The sequence below is a fragment of the Mastigoproctus giganteus genome, chromosome 13 (genome assembly GCF_048544385.1).
Source record: "Mastigoproctus giganteus isolate SK-2022 chromosome 13, ASM4854438v1, whole genome shotgun sequence".
In the NCBI taxonomy this organism is placed as follows: Eukaryota; Metazoa; Arthropoda; class Arachnida; order Uropygi; family Thelyphonidae; genus Mastigoproctus; species Mastigoproctus giganteus.
In genome coordinates, this window is record NC_143587.1 from 172,744,678 (window position 1) to 172,760,684 (window position 16,007).

At 37.4% G+C, this 16,007-nt stretch overlaps 1 protein-coding gene across 1 annotated transcript in view; it reads left to right on the forward strand.

The window, feature by feature from the left end:
• Positions 1-16,007, forward strand: part of Smyd5 (SET and MYND domain containing, class 5) — a 331,312-nt gene that overhangs the window by 294,823 nt on the left and 20,482 nt on the right. The window contains exon 13 of the mRNA XM_090387391.1: positions 2,762-2,982. Within this exon, the coding sequence (XP_090243517.1) occupies positions 2,762-2,783 (22 nt within the window). The 3' untranslated portion in view covers positions 2,784-2,982. The remainder of the gene's footprint in view (positions 1-2,761; positions 2,983-16,007) is intronic.

A 16,007-nucleotide genomic window follows, 5' to 3' on the forward strand; every position in this document is an offset into this window, starting at 1 on the left:
CCACTGATCTGGAAAAATATACTGCTGGGTTTTCCGGGTATTAGCATTAGAAGAGGCATAGGATGCAAGAAAGCAAGCTTTATACTGCATCAGCCAAAAAAAAACCTTCCTATTTCAACCATCCATTCACTCCAAAAGTTTTTCCACTAAGAAGTGGACAAAATAAATTCAAGGAAGACCTTGCATTTGGCACGTACTTGTATTTTTTACAACTATTTACTCTACATATTTTGAATAACAGACATTACATTTCCTTTGACCTTTTGTTTATTTCCAAGAAACATATAAGAACTTATTGGTGCCTTTTGAAGAATAGTGTAAAAACTGAGGTTTGTATTTCAGTCCAAAAACTAGCACTGCAGTTCCATGGTTGACAGGAGTAATGAGATTTCCAGGATTGGAATGGATTTCCTGAAATACAGATATTGCCCTCGTGTTCTTGATAGATTTCAGTTATGGGTTTAACCGTCCATTTGGATTCTACAGTGAACTAATTGCCACTGCATACATTCCTCACTACCCAGTTATCTCTGAATGTCTTGCTAGGGTGTTGTGATCCCATATTAGTTGTGTATCCTGGCAGGAAATTTCTATAGTGAAATCAGTTATTCCTGCTTTACATGGGAAGGATATGTTTATCGGATTCCATTCCTAGTAAGAATCGTTATATTGGTGGAACTGTATAATTGGATCTTAGAGCATGAGAGCTATCAATTGAGCTTATTTTACACATCGTGATGTTGTGGGACATTATTAGGTGGGACCACATTCTTATATTGGGATGTTAAACTCATGATTATCGCCTTCATTCATGGTTGGAACTGCTCCTTTTGTGTAACATGTTCAAATGTTAGCACGTTCACTGCCACCTATAATTGAGACAGTGTATTCCATTTGCCATAATTTTGTGCATGTCGAGGAGTAATTCCTACCTAAAAATAAATAATGGTTAAAAAATAAAATCTGCAGTTCTAGCTAAAACCAAACACTTTGAGCTGAGCTGTAAATCAACCCACTTCAAAATTTTATCAAAAGTTTATTCGATGTACATAGCCTAACCAGAGGGAGTAATACTCTTGATCTGATTATCAACAGTGATTATTCATGAATTAAGAATTTCAGATAAAGGAACCACTGGTGACAGTGATCACAATGTACTGATGTGGGATTTACTTAAAGATGTAACTACCATCAAGGCTAAAGGGAAGGGCTTTTGCTTTCGTAAAGGTGACTACAGAGGTCACAGACAGTTTTTAAATTCTGTACAGTGATGATGTTACCAACAGTAAATTCTAAATGGGAAGTCTTTGGGGACTTAATTTTGAAGGCTACTAGGCTTTTAATTCCAACTAAGAAATACTGTTCAAGGTTTAGGCCTAAATGGATGTCAGATGAATTAATGAGGCTAGTGGCAGAGAAGAAGAATGTATGGGATGCATATAAAGTATCAGATGATACAGAAGCCTGTGGCTGGTATAAACTAGTCTGTAATCAAGTCACAAAGGAGGTTAGGCAGGCGAAGGCAGATTACAATAAATCTTTGGCCAAGGATGCAAAGAAAAATAGCAAAGAGTTCTTTACTTATGTAAACTCTAGAAGGAAAGGGATGAATCAGATTAACATAGATTCACTTAACATAGATGAGTTGACTGTTGATGATCATGCTCAGGTAGCTGATAAACTGAATGAGTATTTTGCATCTACATTCACACATGAGGAAGTATTCAATGAGAGCAGTGCCAGAAGTTTATCAAACGCTAAGTGATTTTGTAATAACTGAGAGCTACTTTTTTAATAACTGGGCTGCGAAGTGGCAACTGGAGTTTAATGTTGACAAATGCAAAGTACTGCATATGGGTAGCAATAACCGAAGAGAAACTTACCAACTGGGTGGTACTACACTCAGGGAAGTGGAAAGTGAAAAAGACCTTGGGGGGTAATTGTGCAGCAAAATATGAAGTTTGCTGAGTAGTGCAAACAGGCTGCCAGGGCAGGTCATGGAGTCTTGTCAATAGGAATATATAGGAATTTTGCTAGCAGGGACAGGTAAGTGATAATCCTGTTATAAAAGGCAATGGTCAGGCCACACCTAGAGTACTATGTACAGGTCTGAAGGCCTCATTTTAGGAAGGATGTAGAGTTTCTAGAACGAGTACAAAGAAGGGCAACAAGATTGGTGAGGGGAACAAAGGGGTGCTCTTACCAAGAAAGGCTTAAGTTCTGCAAATTGCAACACCTGGAGAGTAGGCACTGCGAGGTGATCTGATTGAGGTGTATAAAGCCTTGAATGGGTTGAGCAAGCTGAATGCTGATGTGATTCTTCATCTTGCTCAGACTAAGAACCTGAGGGGGCACAGTTTCAAATTGAGGAAAGATAATTATAGAATAGATGTGCTGAAATTTGCCTTTAGCCGGCAGATAGTTGATTGGTGGAACAGGCTTCCATCTTTTGTTGTGGAAGTTGGTAGCCTAAATAAATTTAAGGCTGAGCTGGAGAGGCATTTGGAACGAATGGAGGGATGAAATGGGAGGGTTTTTTTTTTTTTTTTTGTTGAAGCCGCATAAGCTTGTTTTCTTGCATTGTATGCCTCTACTAATGCTAATGCTAATCAACACATGCAAAGAACAAATAAAACTGTATCCCAAGCACATGATTGATGATAAACAAAAAAAAAAAGCAAACGCTTCTGCAAATAGTGCAGAGTTCAATCAGTGTGCTGATATCAAGAGGTTTTAATTTCATGTGCCTTTACTTTTACAGCACTCGTTTATTGACTGCTTAAGAATGACTGCTGATATACGTCATGCCACATCACTTGGGTGCCATTTGACACAATACACATCACTGGCAACCAACATGTTAATCACAACAGAGGAAACCCACATATAACTGAGGCTGTCATCCTACTGCATAATGAGTGTTGACGAACATCTTATAATGTGGCCAGTATGGGTCCTGTTTCCCCCAGAGCCTGACTATAGGTATTTTTTATTTTCATTTTATTATTATTATTATTATTGTTATTATTTTGTTTTTGTTTAATATTTTATTTTATTTAATTTTCAGTTCTGTTCCCCCTTCTCTCCTCTCTTTTTTGTATAATTTTTATCCCATTCAGGATGGCACCCCAGTTTTCGGTAATGTACCCCGTGCTTCTAAACATGTGCTTTCTTTTCTTTTGTTGTTTTGTGGTGATGATATGCTGTACTGTATTTATTGTCTTTTAATTTGTTCTCTAAATTTGTTTTTATCACTTTTAAGTTAGTTTTAATATATATTGTTTTTATCTCTCTATATTTTAATAAGACCATTATTTCTTTAGTTCATTGGTTGTATCAAGATATTATTTTATATGCTTATTTCTGTGCAATGCCTTTTTTTTTTCCAATATTCACAGATTTTATGGCTCTCAACAGATAGCATTTGAAATTTGTGCATCACTGTAAGGCAACACATGATTCCTTAGGGTTTTCATTGTAAACATTTTAATATAAGCAGAAATTGGAAAATGGAACATTTTCTAATTTCCATATGCAGTGAGTTGCCAGGCAGCATGGGAATATGTTGATCTGTGTGTTACATTGTAGGCTGCTGAATGTTTCTTGTAATAAGATTAGGAACACGCTGGTTCTTAGAGGAATGCTGGATTCTGTGGACCATTAAAGTTCAGATTCCCATGCTGAATACAAAACTTGTATTCACCATGAGAATCTGAAGTTTTATGATCTGATCATCAAGATGAGTTTAACACTTTGGGCATGAGACTCAACAACAGAAGTGCCTGAAGACTGAGAAATTATGATACGTTATCATTTGTTCAAATCTATGCAATAAAAAGTTAACTGTACAGGAGAGGGAACTTTTGTCCTTAAGTCTTGGTTTTGTTGTTTGCTCATAGATCTCCCATTACACAATTTGCCATGGGAGATGGAATTCTGGAATTTCACAGATTCTGGGAGATGTAGAAACAAAGATAAGGTTGTAGAATGGCTACTAAATTGCAACACGTTTGAGCAGTTGCCCCTACTTCAGATTGTATTTATCAAGAACTCCTTTATTCTCTGCATAGAAAAGGGATATTATTGCCTTACCTTCAGAAAATGTATCTACCACTGTCTGTCTTACCTTACCTGCAAAGTGATAGATACATTATAGTGTTGAATAGATTGCATTATGTTCAAAAGGCTTTACTTTTATTGCAGGACCAGCAGGTTTGTAAATGCATTCAAGATTCCTCTGTTAAGATTTCTTGAAAAAGTTGGAATGCAGGTAAATGAACTAGTTGATTTGTTGTTTCTGGAAGAGAAGATTAATAAATCTGCATATTAGACTTTGTGAAGTGGGGTATCACTATTCCCCAGTTTTATGGTCTACCAAAGAGACATAAGCCAAGCTTTCCTTTACAGCTTATAGTGATGCATTTGCACTAACCTACATATTAGCTTATAGTGGCTTATTGTGATTCCCCAATATGAGTTTTCTGAGCATGTTGCTAGATTATTGTCGAAACCTATTGGAAAAACAAAATAAAAGGTAAATGATAATGAGCATTTCCTTTGTATTATTAAGGATTTTAACATTCTTGAGAGAGAGAGAGAGAGAGGTCATTTTTTCCTTGTTCTACTTCTCCCTGTTCTACATCTAAACCAATATATCCAGTGATTTCTTTTACTAAATTTGTGTTGAGAGCAGGACTTGGCTCTCATTAAAGGATATTTATAATTACTTGTTAAATATGTTTTAAACTTGTTAAATAAAAAAGCTACTCTCTCATTCCCCAGTAAAAAAAAAAAAAAATGTGCAAAATGTGATATGTTCATGGACCTTTCTAGAACAAGACGTGATCTAACCATGGAAGATGTCTTTGTGTGCTAGGTGCAGAGAATGTGAAGAAATTAGGCCCCAACTAAGCATTCTGATGGGTGTCTATGAGTGTTTCAAGAGTCAGGTAGATGCCCTCGAAAGAATTAAAATGGTAGGCCCATTAAGCTCTCAACAGCCCAGCTCAATGCCAGAGCTCACTCTTGTGCACCAGGCCACATAGTGGCAATCTTCAGGATAGAATGTGCTAGTCCTGCATAAGCTAGTTATCATTGGTGACTCAATTGTCAGGGAAATATATTGTGCAAAAATGATAAGTGGAATAGAACCAGGGTATGTCTCCCTAGAGCAAAGGTTGATGACATTGTAGAGCAGATACCATCTTTTAAGAGCACAAAGGGTGATATTGTTGTACACGTAGTAACAAGTAACACTAATGACATTAAATGTAGGAGATCTGTGGGTTAACTTAACAAGTACAGGTCAATTGTTGGAAAAAAAGTTGCACATTAGGGTTAAATTTGAAAGTGTCTGCAAAGTTCATGGAGTGGAATTTTTTTTTTAATGTGGTCTGTGCTTGTTAACAGGAGAGATTGCTTCTGCAGGGATGGGATACGCTTAAATAGAAAAGGTGCAAGAATATTTGCTGATGCTATCAAAGCAATGTTAGGTGGGTCAGAAAACTACTAGCTTCAGGGGGGATTCACAAACTAATAGATTAACAGTAGCCGCAGGCAGAGGTGGAAATGATTTTTGCACTGCTTCTATTGGAATGAGCAACAGCCGAGAAAGCAAGTTGCTGGGGATTTTAGGAACTGCTGTGGGTCATGAAACAAGTAAATACATGGGCTATGTTAGAGTAACTAAGAGTAAGAGCAGGTGCATGTATACTAGCATTTATACCAGTGCTAGGAGCACAGTAAATAAATTTGATGAATTTGAAGTGCTGGTCAAGACATCACAGGCTGATATCGTTGGGATATCAGAGACATGGTGTCACACAGATATAAGGAATGCTGAATTGGAATTTGCGGAGTACATTGGGTACAGAAAGGATAGACAGGATAGGAAGGGTTATGCTGTATTAGTTAAGAAACACATAAAATCTAAGGAAGTGCATCCAGTTAACATAGATGGATAGTGCAATATTGGGTCAGTTTGGTGTGACTTAAGCACTGGGAAAGCAAAAATGAGGTTAGGAGTTTGTTATAGGCCTAATGACTCTGATAAGTACAACAAAGAATTATACAGAGAAATAGAGTGGGCCAGTAAATCAGTGTGTCTTATAATGGAGGGTTTTAACTTCCCAGATATTGACTAGAACTTGTGGGTTGGTCACTTACACAATACAGAAAGGATAGAAGGGGAGGGAGGGGGGGGGTAATGCTGTTAGTTAAGAAACAAAATCTAATTAAGTACATCCAATAGATATGGGTGGACAGTGCAGTGTTGAGTCAGTTTGGTATGACATAAGCACTGGGAAAATCAAGTTGAGAGTAAAAGTGTGTTGTTGCCTAATGACTCTAATGAGTACATTGAGATTGTCTTATAATAGGGGATTTTAACTTCCCATATATGGGCTGGTGGGTTGGTCACTCACACAGTAGCAAGACTTTTGTGGATTTATTGGATGATTGTTTTCTCCAGAGCATGTTCGAGGGGCAACCAGAGGGAGTAATACTCTTGATTTGATTATCAGTAGTGATACTTCAATCATTAAGAATCTACAGATAAAGGAACCACTAGATGGCAGTGAGCACAGTGTGCTGAAGTGGAATTTAGTCAAAGAGGTAACTACCTCAGGGGTAAAGGGAAGTGTTTTTGCTTTTGTAATGGTGACTGCAGTGGTCTCAGAGATTTCTTAAATTCTATACAGTGGGACCAACTGATAATATTACCAACAGCAAATTCTAAATGGGAAGCATTCAGGGAATTATCCTTGGAAGCTACTAGGCTTTTCATACCAACTAAGAAATACTGTTCACAGTTTAGGCCTAAATGGATGTCAGATGAACAGATGAGACTCGTGGCATAGAAGTAAAATGCATGAAGCACTTTTAAATTATCCAGGATACACACATGCCTATGGTAGATATAAGATAGTGTGTGTGATCAAGTCACAAAGGGGGATTAAAAGCTGACATGAATAATTACAGACCTGTTATTTTAACTTCTGTGCCATAGAGAAAATAATGGAGTCACTGTTTAAAGAAGCAATGCAGGATCATCTAGAGAAGACTGCAATTATAGTTCAGACACAGCATAGGTTTCTTAAATGGAATTCTTGTCTGAGAAATTTGATTGGATACTATGCTGTGGTCACAATGGAACTGGATGCAAAAAATAATTTTGATATATATTTGTATTTTAGGAAATCTTTTGATGTTGCACATGGAAGACCACTGTACAAATTGGAACAGTATGACATTAAGGGCAAAGTTGCTACAATGGATAAAAGGATGGTTGAGTGGGAGAAAACAGAGTGGTAATAAGTGGACACTGGTCTTTGTGGATTAATATTATTAGTGGAGTCCCTCAGGGTTCGGTGTTGGGCCCATTGTTGCCTTCTATATTTATCAATGATATTGATGAAGGTATATCATGGTTAATGTCTAAGTTTGGCGATGACATGAAGGTTGGCAGGGTTGTTAATGACAGTATTGATAGTACACTACTGCAACAGGATCTGGAAAAGGCTGAGAGATAGCAACTGATGGCAATTTAGCATAGACAAATGTAAAATACTTTCCTATTGGTAGCAGTAACCCCAGAGTGATGTACCAACTGGGTGGTACTACACTCTCAGTGTAGTGGAGAATGAAAATTACCTGGGGATAATTGTGCAGTGAGATATCAAGTTTTCTGAGCAGTGCAAAAGGCTGCAAGGGTAGCTTATGGTGTCTTGTCAATGATATACAGGAATTTTGCTAGCAAGAATAAGGAGGTGATGATCCCTTTGTATAGGGCGATGGTCAGGTTACACCTTGAGTACTGCATTCAAGTCTGGAGGCCCCATTTTAGGAGGGTTGTAAAGCTGCTGGAATAACTACAGAGAAGGGCAGTAAGATTGATGAGTGGAACAAAGGGTTGCTGTTACCAAGAATGGCTTAAGTTCTATGAATTGCAACATCTGGACTCTAGGCACTTGCAAGGTGATCTAATTGAGATGTATAAGGCCTTGAATGATTTGAGCAAGTTCACTGCTGATGGGAACCTTCTTCTTGCTCAGATTACTCACCTGAGGCGACATAAATTCAAATTGAGGAATGGGTGGTTGAAAGTTGGAACAAATTTCCAACCTTTGTAGTGACAATCAACAACTTAAATGAGTTCAAGGCAGAACTTGAGAAAAATTTGGAGTGAATGGATGGGTGAAATGGGAAGGGTGTTGATTTTATTTTTATTTTTTTATTTTTTTTTGGCTGATGCCTATATAACTTGCTTTCTTGCATCATATTCCTCTACTAATGCTAATGCTAAAATATGTATGGGAATTAATGCAGAATAATCTCCAATCTCCATACCACATACAAATCATAATTTACAGTGAAGGAAGCCACACTAAATACTGAATGTGGATAATATATATCATATATAATATACACATATAAATGGATAATATATATCTACACATATATGGATAATATATCTCACATTTCATAAAAAAACATACAAAGAATCAAAATTGTTATTGATGACAAAATAATAGAACAAATATCTGACTTCACAACATTTGGGAAATTTAATATCAAATGAAGGGAAAGACATCTATACTAAACTATAAAAATATAATAAAAAGAATAGAATGATTAAGCACCCCTTTGGAAAATAAATTACAACTGAAACAAAATTGCAACTGCACAACATCACTTCAAAATCAGCCCTCTTCTACAGCTGTGAAACTTGGCTCATAAATAAGAAAGATACACACAAACCTAGAAGGAGCACAAATGAGATTTTTAAGACCATTATTAGGCTTTACAAGACTAGACCATCAAAGAAATTTAGATATCTGCAAGAAATTAAAAGTAGATAGCATAGTAAATGACATAAAACGGTATCAGAAAAAAATGGATCAGCCACCTAGAAAGAATGAACCCAGACTGGATCCCAAAATTAGCCTTTAACTACAAACCTACAGGCAGGAGAGACGTGGGTCGACCAAGACAACGATGGCAAGATCAAGACTACCTCCAAGAGCTACAACGGAACAGGTCTTAAAATACCTAAGCCGGACCAAGTTCATGATGATGGTGATGATGATATCTCACATAACTTTACCAGTAACTTATGTTCTGAACAAATGTTTGAAATATACAAATAAATTTTTTTCTTAAACAGTCTCTGAAATTGTATTTTCTTCCAATTTGTACTGAAAGCTAATGGTAGTCTTAAATTTTTGCAAATGACTATAAATATGTTCATGACATTCACATAAAGGGTAAATTTTATTATCAATAATATACAGCATTTATTTAAAAACAAGATTAGAAAAAAAAATATATGAGCAGAATGAAAAACATGCAATTCCATTGACGTATGTCATTACTCAAATATTAAAATTGAATAAATTAGTCGTAGCAATGAACATTTCTCAATTTTATGCCTTTAGAAGGTTAGTGAGTCAGGGTAATGTGCGAGACAAGAGAGAGAGAGAGAGAGAGAGAAATTGGTCTGAATATTTTATTTTCAATATTCAACACAATGATACACTTACACTTAAATAGAAAGGGTGCAAGAATATTTGCTGATGCTATCGAGGCAGTGTTAGGTGGGTCGGAAAACTGCTAGCTTGGGGGGGGGATACAAGAATCTAATAGATTAACAGTAGACACTGGCAGAGGTGAAAGTGATTCTTGCACTGTGCTTCTATTGGAATGAGCAGCAGCCTGAAAAACACGATGCAGGATATTTCAGAGACTGCTGGGAGTCATTTTGATACAAGTAAACACATGGGTTGTGTTAAGATTGCTAAGAATAGGAACAGGTGCATGTATACTTGCGTATACACCAATGCTAGGAATTTGATAAATAAATTTGATGAATTTGAGGTATGCCTCAAAAAAGACAAAGGCAGATATTGTTGGAATATCAGAGACAAGGTGTCAGACAGTTATAAGGAATGCAGAACTGGAATTTGGGGCATACACTGTGTACAGGAAGGATAGACAGGATAGGAAGGGAGGAGGGGTTATGCTACTAGTTAAGAAACGCACAAAATCGAAGGAAGTGATGCCAGTCGACATCGCTAGACAGTGCAGTGTCGAATCCGTTTGGTGTTATAAAGCATTGGGAGATTAAAATTGAGAGTAGAAGTGTGTTATAGGCGTAATGACTCTGATGAGTATAATAAGAAACTATGCAGGGAAAGAGTGGGCCAGTAAATCAGAGAGTCTTATAATGGGGGATTTTAATTTCCCAGATATTGACTGCAATTTGTGGATTGGTCACTCGCACACTAGCAAGGCTTTTGTGGATTTATTGGATGATTGTTTTCTACATCAGCATGTTCTGGAGGCAACTAGAGGAAGTAATACTCTTGATCTGATTATCAGTAGTGATTCTTCATTCATTAAGAATCTACAGATAAAGGAACCACTAGGTGGCAGTGATCGCAGTGTGCTGAAATAGGATTTACTCAAAGAGGCAACTATGATCAGGGGTAAAGGGAGGGCTTTTTGCTTTCATAAAGGTGACTACGGTGGTCTGAGACAGTATTTAAATTCTATATGGTGGGACCAACTGATGAAGTTACCAACAGCAAATTCAAAGTGGGAGGCATTCAAAGAATTTATCTTGGAAGCTACTAGGCTTTACATACCAACTAAAAAATATTGTTCGAGCTTTAGGCCTAAATGGATGTCAGATGAACTAATGAGACATATGGCAGAGAAGAAAAATGCATGGGATACATATAAATAAATATCCCGACATGGAAGCCTATGATAGATATAAGCTGGTCTGTAACCAGGTCACAAAGGAGATTAGGCAGGCAAAGGCAGATTATGAGAAAACTTTGATAAAGGATGCAAATAAAAACAGCAAAGAGTTCTTTACTTATGTAAACTCTAGAAGGAGGGATGAATCAGATTGGTAGAGACAGTGATAGAGAAAGAAAAGGACCTGGGGATAATTGTGCAGGCAGATATAAAGTTTTCTGAGCAGTGCAGACAGTCTGCAAGAGTAGCTCATGGTGTCTTGTCAATGATATACAGGAATTTTTCTAGCAGGGATAAGGAGGTGACTATCCCCTTGTATAAGTCTTGATTACTGTATACAGGTCTGGAGGCATCATTTTAAGAAGGATGTAGAGCTGTTGGAACGAGTATAGAGAAGAGCAACAAGATTAGTGAATGGAACAAAGGGTTGCTCTTACGAAGAAAGGCTTAAGTTTTGCAGATTGCAGTGTCTGGAGACTGTGCACCTACGAGGTGATCTGATTAAGGTGTATAAGGCCTTGAATGGTTTGAGCATGCTCAATGCTGATGGGATTCGTCTTCTTGCTTCCTCTTCCTCAATGCTGATGGGATTCTTCCTCACCTGACAGAGCATAAATTGAAATTGAGAAAAGTCAGTTGTAGGATTGATGTGTGGAAGTTTGCCTTTAGCCAGTGGGTAGTTGGATGGTGGAACAGACTTCCATCCTTTGTTGTGGAAGTTGATATAGCCTAAATAAATTTAAGGCTGAGCTAGACAGGTATTTGGAATGAATTGAGGGGTGAAATGGGAGTGGGTTTTTTTCTTGGCTGATCTTTCTTACATCATATGCCTCTGCTTATGAATGAAATAGTACTTATGAGGAAAAACCTTAAAGAGAAAGAACAATTGGATAGCAATATCATAATATACATATTATATGTATCCATGTAACTACGAAATGTTGCTCTTGTAAAGGTAATATTCAAGAAATTTAATCACACAATTTTGTCATTACATCTGAATTTTGCATGCCCAGAAAATTTGTACTTTTGCTACTTTGGGCATGCATGTCATGGGTTTATCACCCCTACCCTAGGGAATCTACATAGCATTGCCTGTGCATCATTTAATCACACGTGATCATGCTATGGTACGAGGTTTGACACAAATAATGAGACTTTTAGGATCAAATTAGATTTCCTGAAATCTTAGCCTCCCACTTAAATTTTAACAGTGAAATAGCTGCCACCACATAATACATTCCCACTATCTGGGCATCTATGAACATTTTTCCACTGTGTTGTAATGCTACCATATTGGTTGGTTATGGTTCCCCATCAGGAAGTAACATTCAATAGTTCCTCATACGAAATCACTTATTCCCATGTTATAATGTGGAGGATCTGTTTTCGGATTATGTGCCTGGGTTGCAGAAAGTGTCATATCGATTACACCACCTGAAGGCTATATGATTGGATCACATAGTATGTGGGGAGCTATCATTTGAGATGATTTTGCACATTCTGCTTTGCAGAGCATTACAGGATGCAGCAGCTTGGTAATCTTAATCCACATTTAATGTTTAGATTTTTGGCTATGCACATGACTCTTGTCTTCATTTATGATTAAAAGTACTCCATTTGTATGTGGCAGATCCAAATGTTAATTGCAGTAGAGGGCCATCACCCTGCAACAAGGTGAACATCGGAAAACATCTTATGATATATCCAGTATGGGCTGTCTGGTTTTCCCCAGAGGCTTACTGATAGTTATTTCTTATTTTCATTTATTTTTATTTTGTTTTTATTTCATTTTATTTTCTTTGTTGATTGTATTCTCCTTCTCATCACCTCTCTTCTTTTGTGTATAATTTTAATCATGCTTGTGATTACTCGTCAGTGATTGTACCTGCTACATGCTCTTTAAAGATTTGTTTTCTTTTGTTATTGTGTGCTGATTGATCTTCTGTAATATTCTTCCATAGTTGATAAAGGAACGCATAACTTCAAAAGTTACAATTGTATACTGATTTTATCACTTTTATGCTTTTAATCTATTGAGTTTTAATTGTATATTTTTATTTTATTCAGTGTATCGTATTTCTTTTATACTGTATATTTTTATAAATTCCTTGTTTTTTTTTTTTTTTTTGTTTATTTTATAATAGATAGTAATAGCAATAGTTTGATTTTAAAAAAAAAGCACTTCACACAGTTGTATCAAAAGATTGGCTAAATGTTAATTTGAGTGCCACTTCCATCCATTTAAATATTTTTTTTTTCAAAAAACTGCAAACTTGGGTTATGTTCAGAATACAAAAATGACAGTGTTATCGGCAAATGGCTTAAATACTTGTTTCATTTGCCTTTATTAAGTGCCAGTGAAATTGGAGGCTATTTTGCATATGACTCTTCAGAAATACAGCCTAAAGATCAAGGACCAAAACAGAAAATTTTACAAAATGGAATGATTGTTAATAAAATAGCAACTTTTTTAATAATCAGCTGTGTGCTGATTATTAAATTTGAGGATATTTATCTCAGGATGTAACAGAACTTGATGATTCTGTTGCATCCTCAACTAAAGACCAAACATCCTGTTTTTCTTCTAACTCTTTTTTATCGACAACCTTGGTAATCCATCTCCTGTCATTACACCCCACTCAATTGCCTCATGTGGTCTTCTGATAAAAGGATGTTGGAAGAATTCCGAACAAACTTGATACTAAGAAAGCTTCACGTTCCTTTATCAGCAAATTCTTAATACATGAATAATCACTGCTGATAACCAGATCATGAGTATTACCCTCTCTCGTTGCCTCTCGAACATGCTGGTGTGCCAGTCAATATCTGGGAAGTTAAAATCCCCAATTATAAGGCATTCTGATTTACTAGCCCACTCATTAGGCCTATAACACTCCTACTCTTATTTTTGCTTTTCCAGTGCTTATGTCACTCCAAACTGACTCAACATTGCATTGTCCATCTGTCAACTGGATGCACTTCCTTTGTTTTGTTTGTTTTTTTTTTAATTAACTGCATAACCCCTCCTCCCTTCCTATCCTTTCTGTACACATTGTACTCCCCAAATTCCAATTCTGCATTCCTAATATCTGTGTGACACTACGTCTCTGATATCCCAATAATATCCACCTTTGATGTCTTGACGAACACCTAAAATTCATCAAATTTATTTACTATACTTCTAGCATTAGCATTAGTAGAGGCATTTGATGCAAGAAAGCAAGCTTATGCAGCATCAGCCAAAAAAAAAAAATAAATAAATAAATAAAATAAAATAAACCACTTCCACTTCACCCCTCTGTTCGTTCAAAATACCTGTCCAGCTGAGCCTTAAACTTATTTAGGCTATCAACCTCCACCACAAGGGATGGAAGTCTGTTCCACCAACCAACCACCCGCTGGCTAAAGGCAAATTTCCGCACGTCTATCCTACATCTGTCTTTCCTCAATTTGAATTTATGCCCTCTCAGGTGATTTTTCTGAGCTAGAGGAAGAATCCCATCAGCATTGAGCATGCTTAAACCATTCAAGGCTTTATACACCTCTATCAGATCACCTCGCTGGTGCCTAGTCTCCAGACACTGTAATTTGCAAAACTTAAGCCTTTCTTCGTAAGAGCACCCCTTTGTTCCATTCACTAATCTTGTTGCCCTTCTCTGTACTCGTTCCAGCAGCTCTACATCCTTCTTGAAATGAGGCCTCCAGACCTATACAGTACTCTAGGTGTGGCCTGACCATCGCCTTATACAATGGAATAATCACTTCCTTATCCCTGCTGGAAAAATTCCTGTATATCATTGACAATACTCCTTGAGCTACTCTTGCAGCCCGTCTGCACTGCTCAGAGAACTTCATATCTGCCTGCACAACCACCCCCAAGTCCCTTTCATTCTCTACCACTGTCAGTGTTGTACCACAGAGTTGATACGTTGCTCTGGGGTTGCTTTTTCCCATGTGTAGTACTTTACATTTGTCAATGTTAAACTTCATTTGCCACCTCTCAGCCCATCTGCTCAACCTTTCCAGATCCTGTTGCAGCAGCATAGTGTCAGTAGTGTCCTTGACAACCCTGCCAACCTTTGTATCGTCTGCAAACTTGGACATTAAGCCCGATATACCATCATCAATATCATTTATAAATACAGAAAACAACAATGGACCCAACACTGAGCCCTGAGGGACTCCACTAATAACATCAGTCCACGATGAGCAGTGTCCATTGATTACCACTCTCTGTCTTCTCCCCCTCAACCACCCCTTTATCCATAGCAGCAATTTGCCTCCAGTGTCACACTGCTCCAATTTGTGTAGCAGTCTTCCATGTGCAACAGTATCAAAAGCCTTTCTAAGATCCAAGTATATAATATCAAAGTTATTCCCTGCATCCAGTTCTTTTGTGACTGCATCATAGTATCCAATCAAGTTGGTCAGGCAAGACTTCCCCTTAACAAAACCATGCTGTGTCTGAGCTATAACTGAAGTCTTGTCTAAATGATCCTGCAGTGCTTCTTTAACCAGTGCCTCCATTAATTTTCCTGGAACAGAAGTTAAGCTCACAGGTCTATAATTACTTGTGTCAGCCTTTGATCCTCCTTTGTGAATTGGGGTCACATTTGCACATTTCCAGTCTATGGGTACCTCCCCTGAGTCCAAGGAAGCTCTCATAATTATGGCTAAGGGTTTGCTTACTTCCTTTGCTGCCTCCTTTAGTATAACTGGATAGATCCCATCCACCCCGGGTGCCTTTCTTGTGTTTATCTTCAACAGTTTCTCCTCCACTTTACTCCCAGTTATTTCAAGATTCTGTAGCTTTCTGCTAGAGTTGAATACACCTCTGGCATTCCCCTCGCTGAATAACTCCTCATGTGTGAATGTCGATGCAAAATATTCATTTAGTTTGTTAGCTACCTGAGCAGGATCATCAACACTTGACCCATCAATATCAAGTGGACCAATCTGATTCATCCCCTTCCTTCTAGAGTTTACATAAGTAAAGAACTCTTTGCTGTTTTTCTTTGCATCCCTTGCCAAGGATTTCTCGTAATCTGCCTTCGCCTGCCTAACCTCCTTTGTAACTTGGTTGCATATCAACTTGTATCTATCATAGGCTTCTGTGTCATGTGTTAATTTGTAAGTATCCCATGCATTTTTATTCTCTGCCATATGCCTCATTAGTTCATCTGACATCCATTTTGGCCTAAACCTTGAACAATATTTCTTAGTTGGTATGTAAAGCCTAGTAG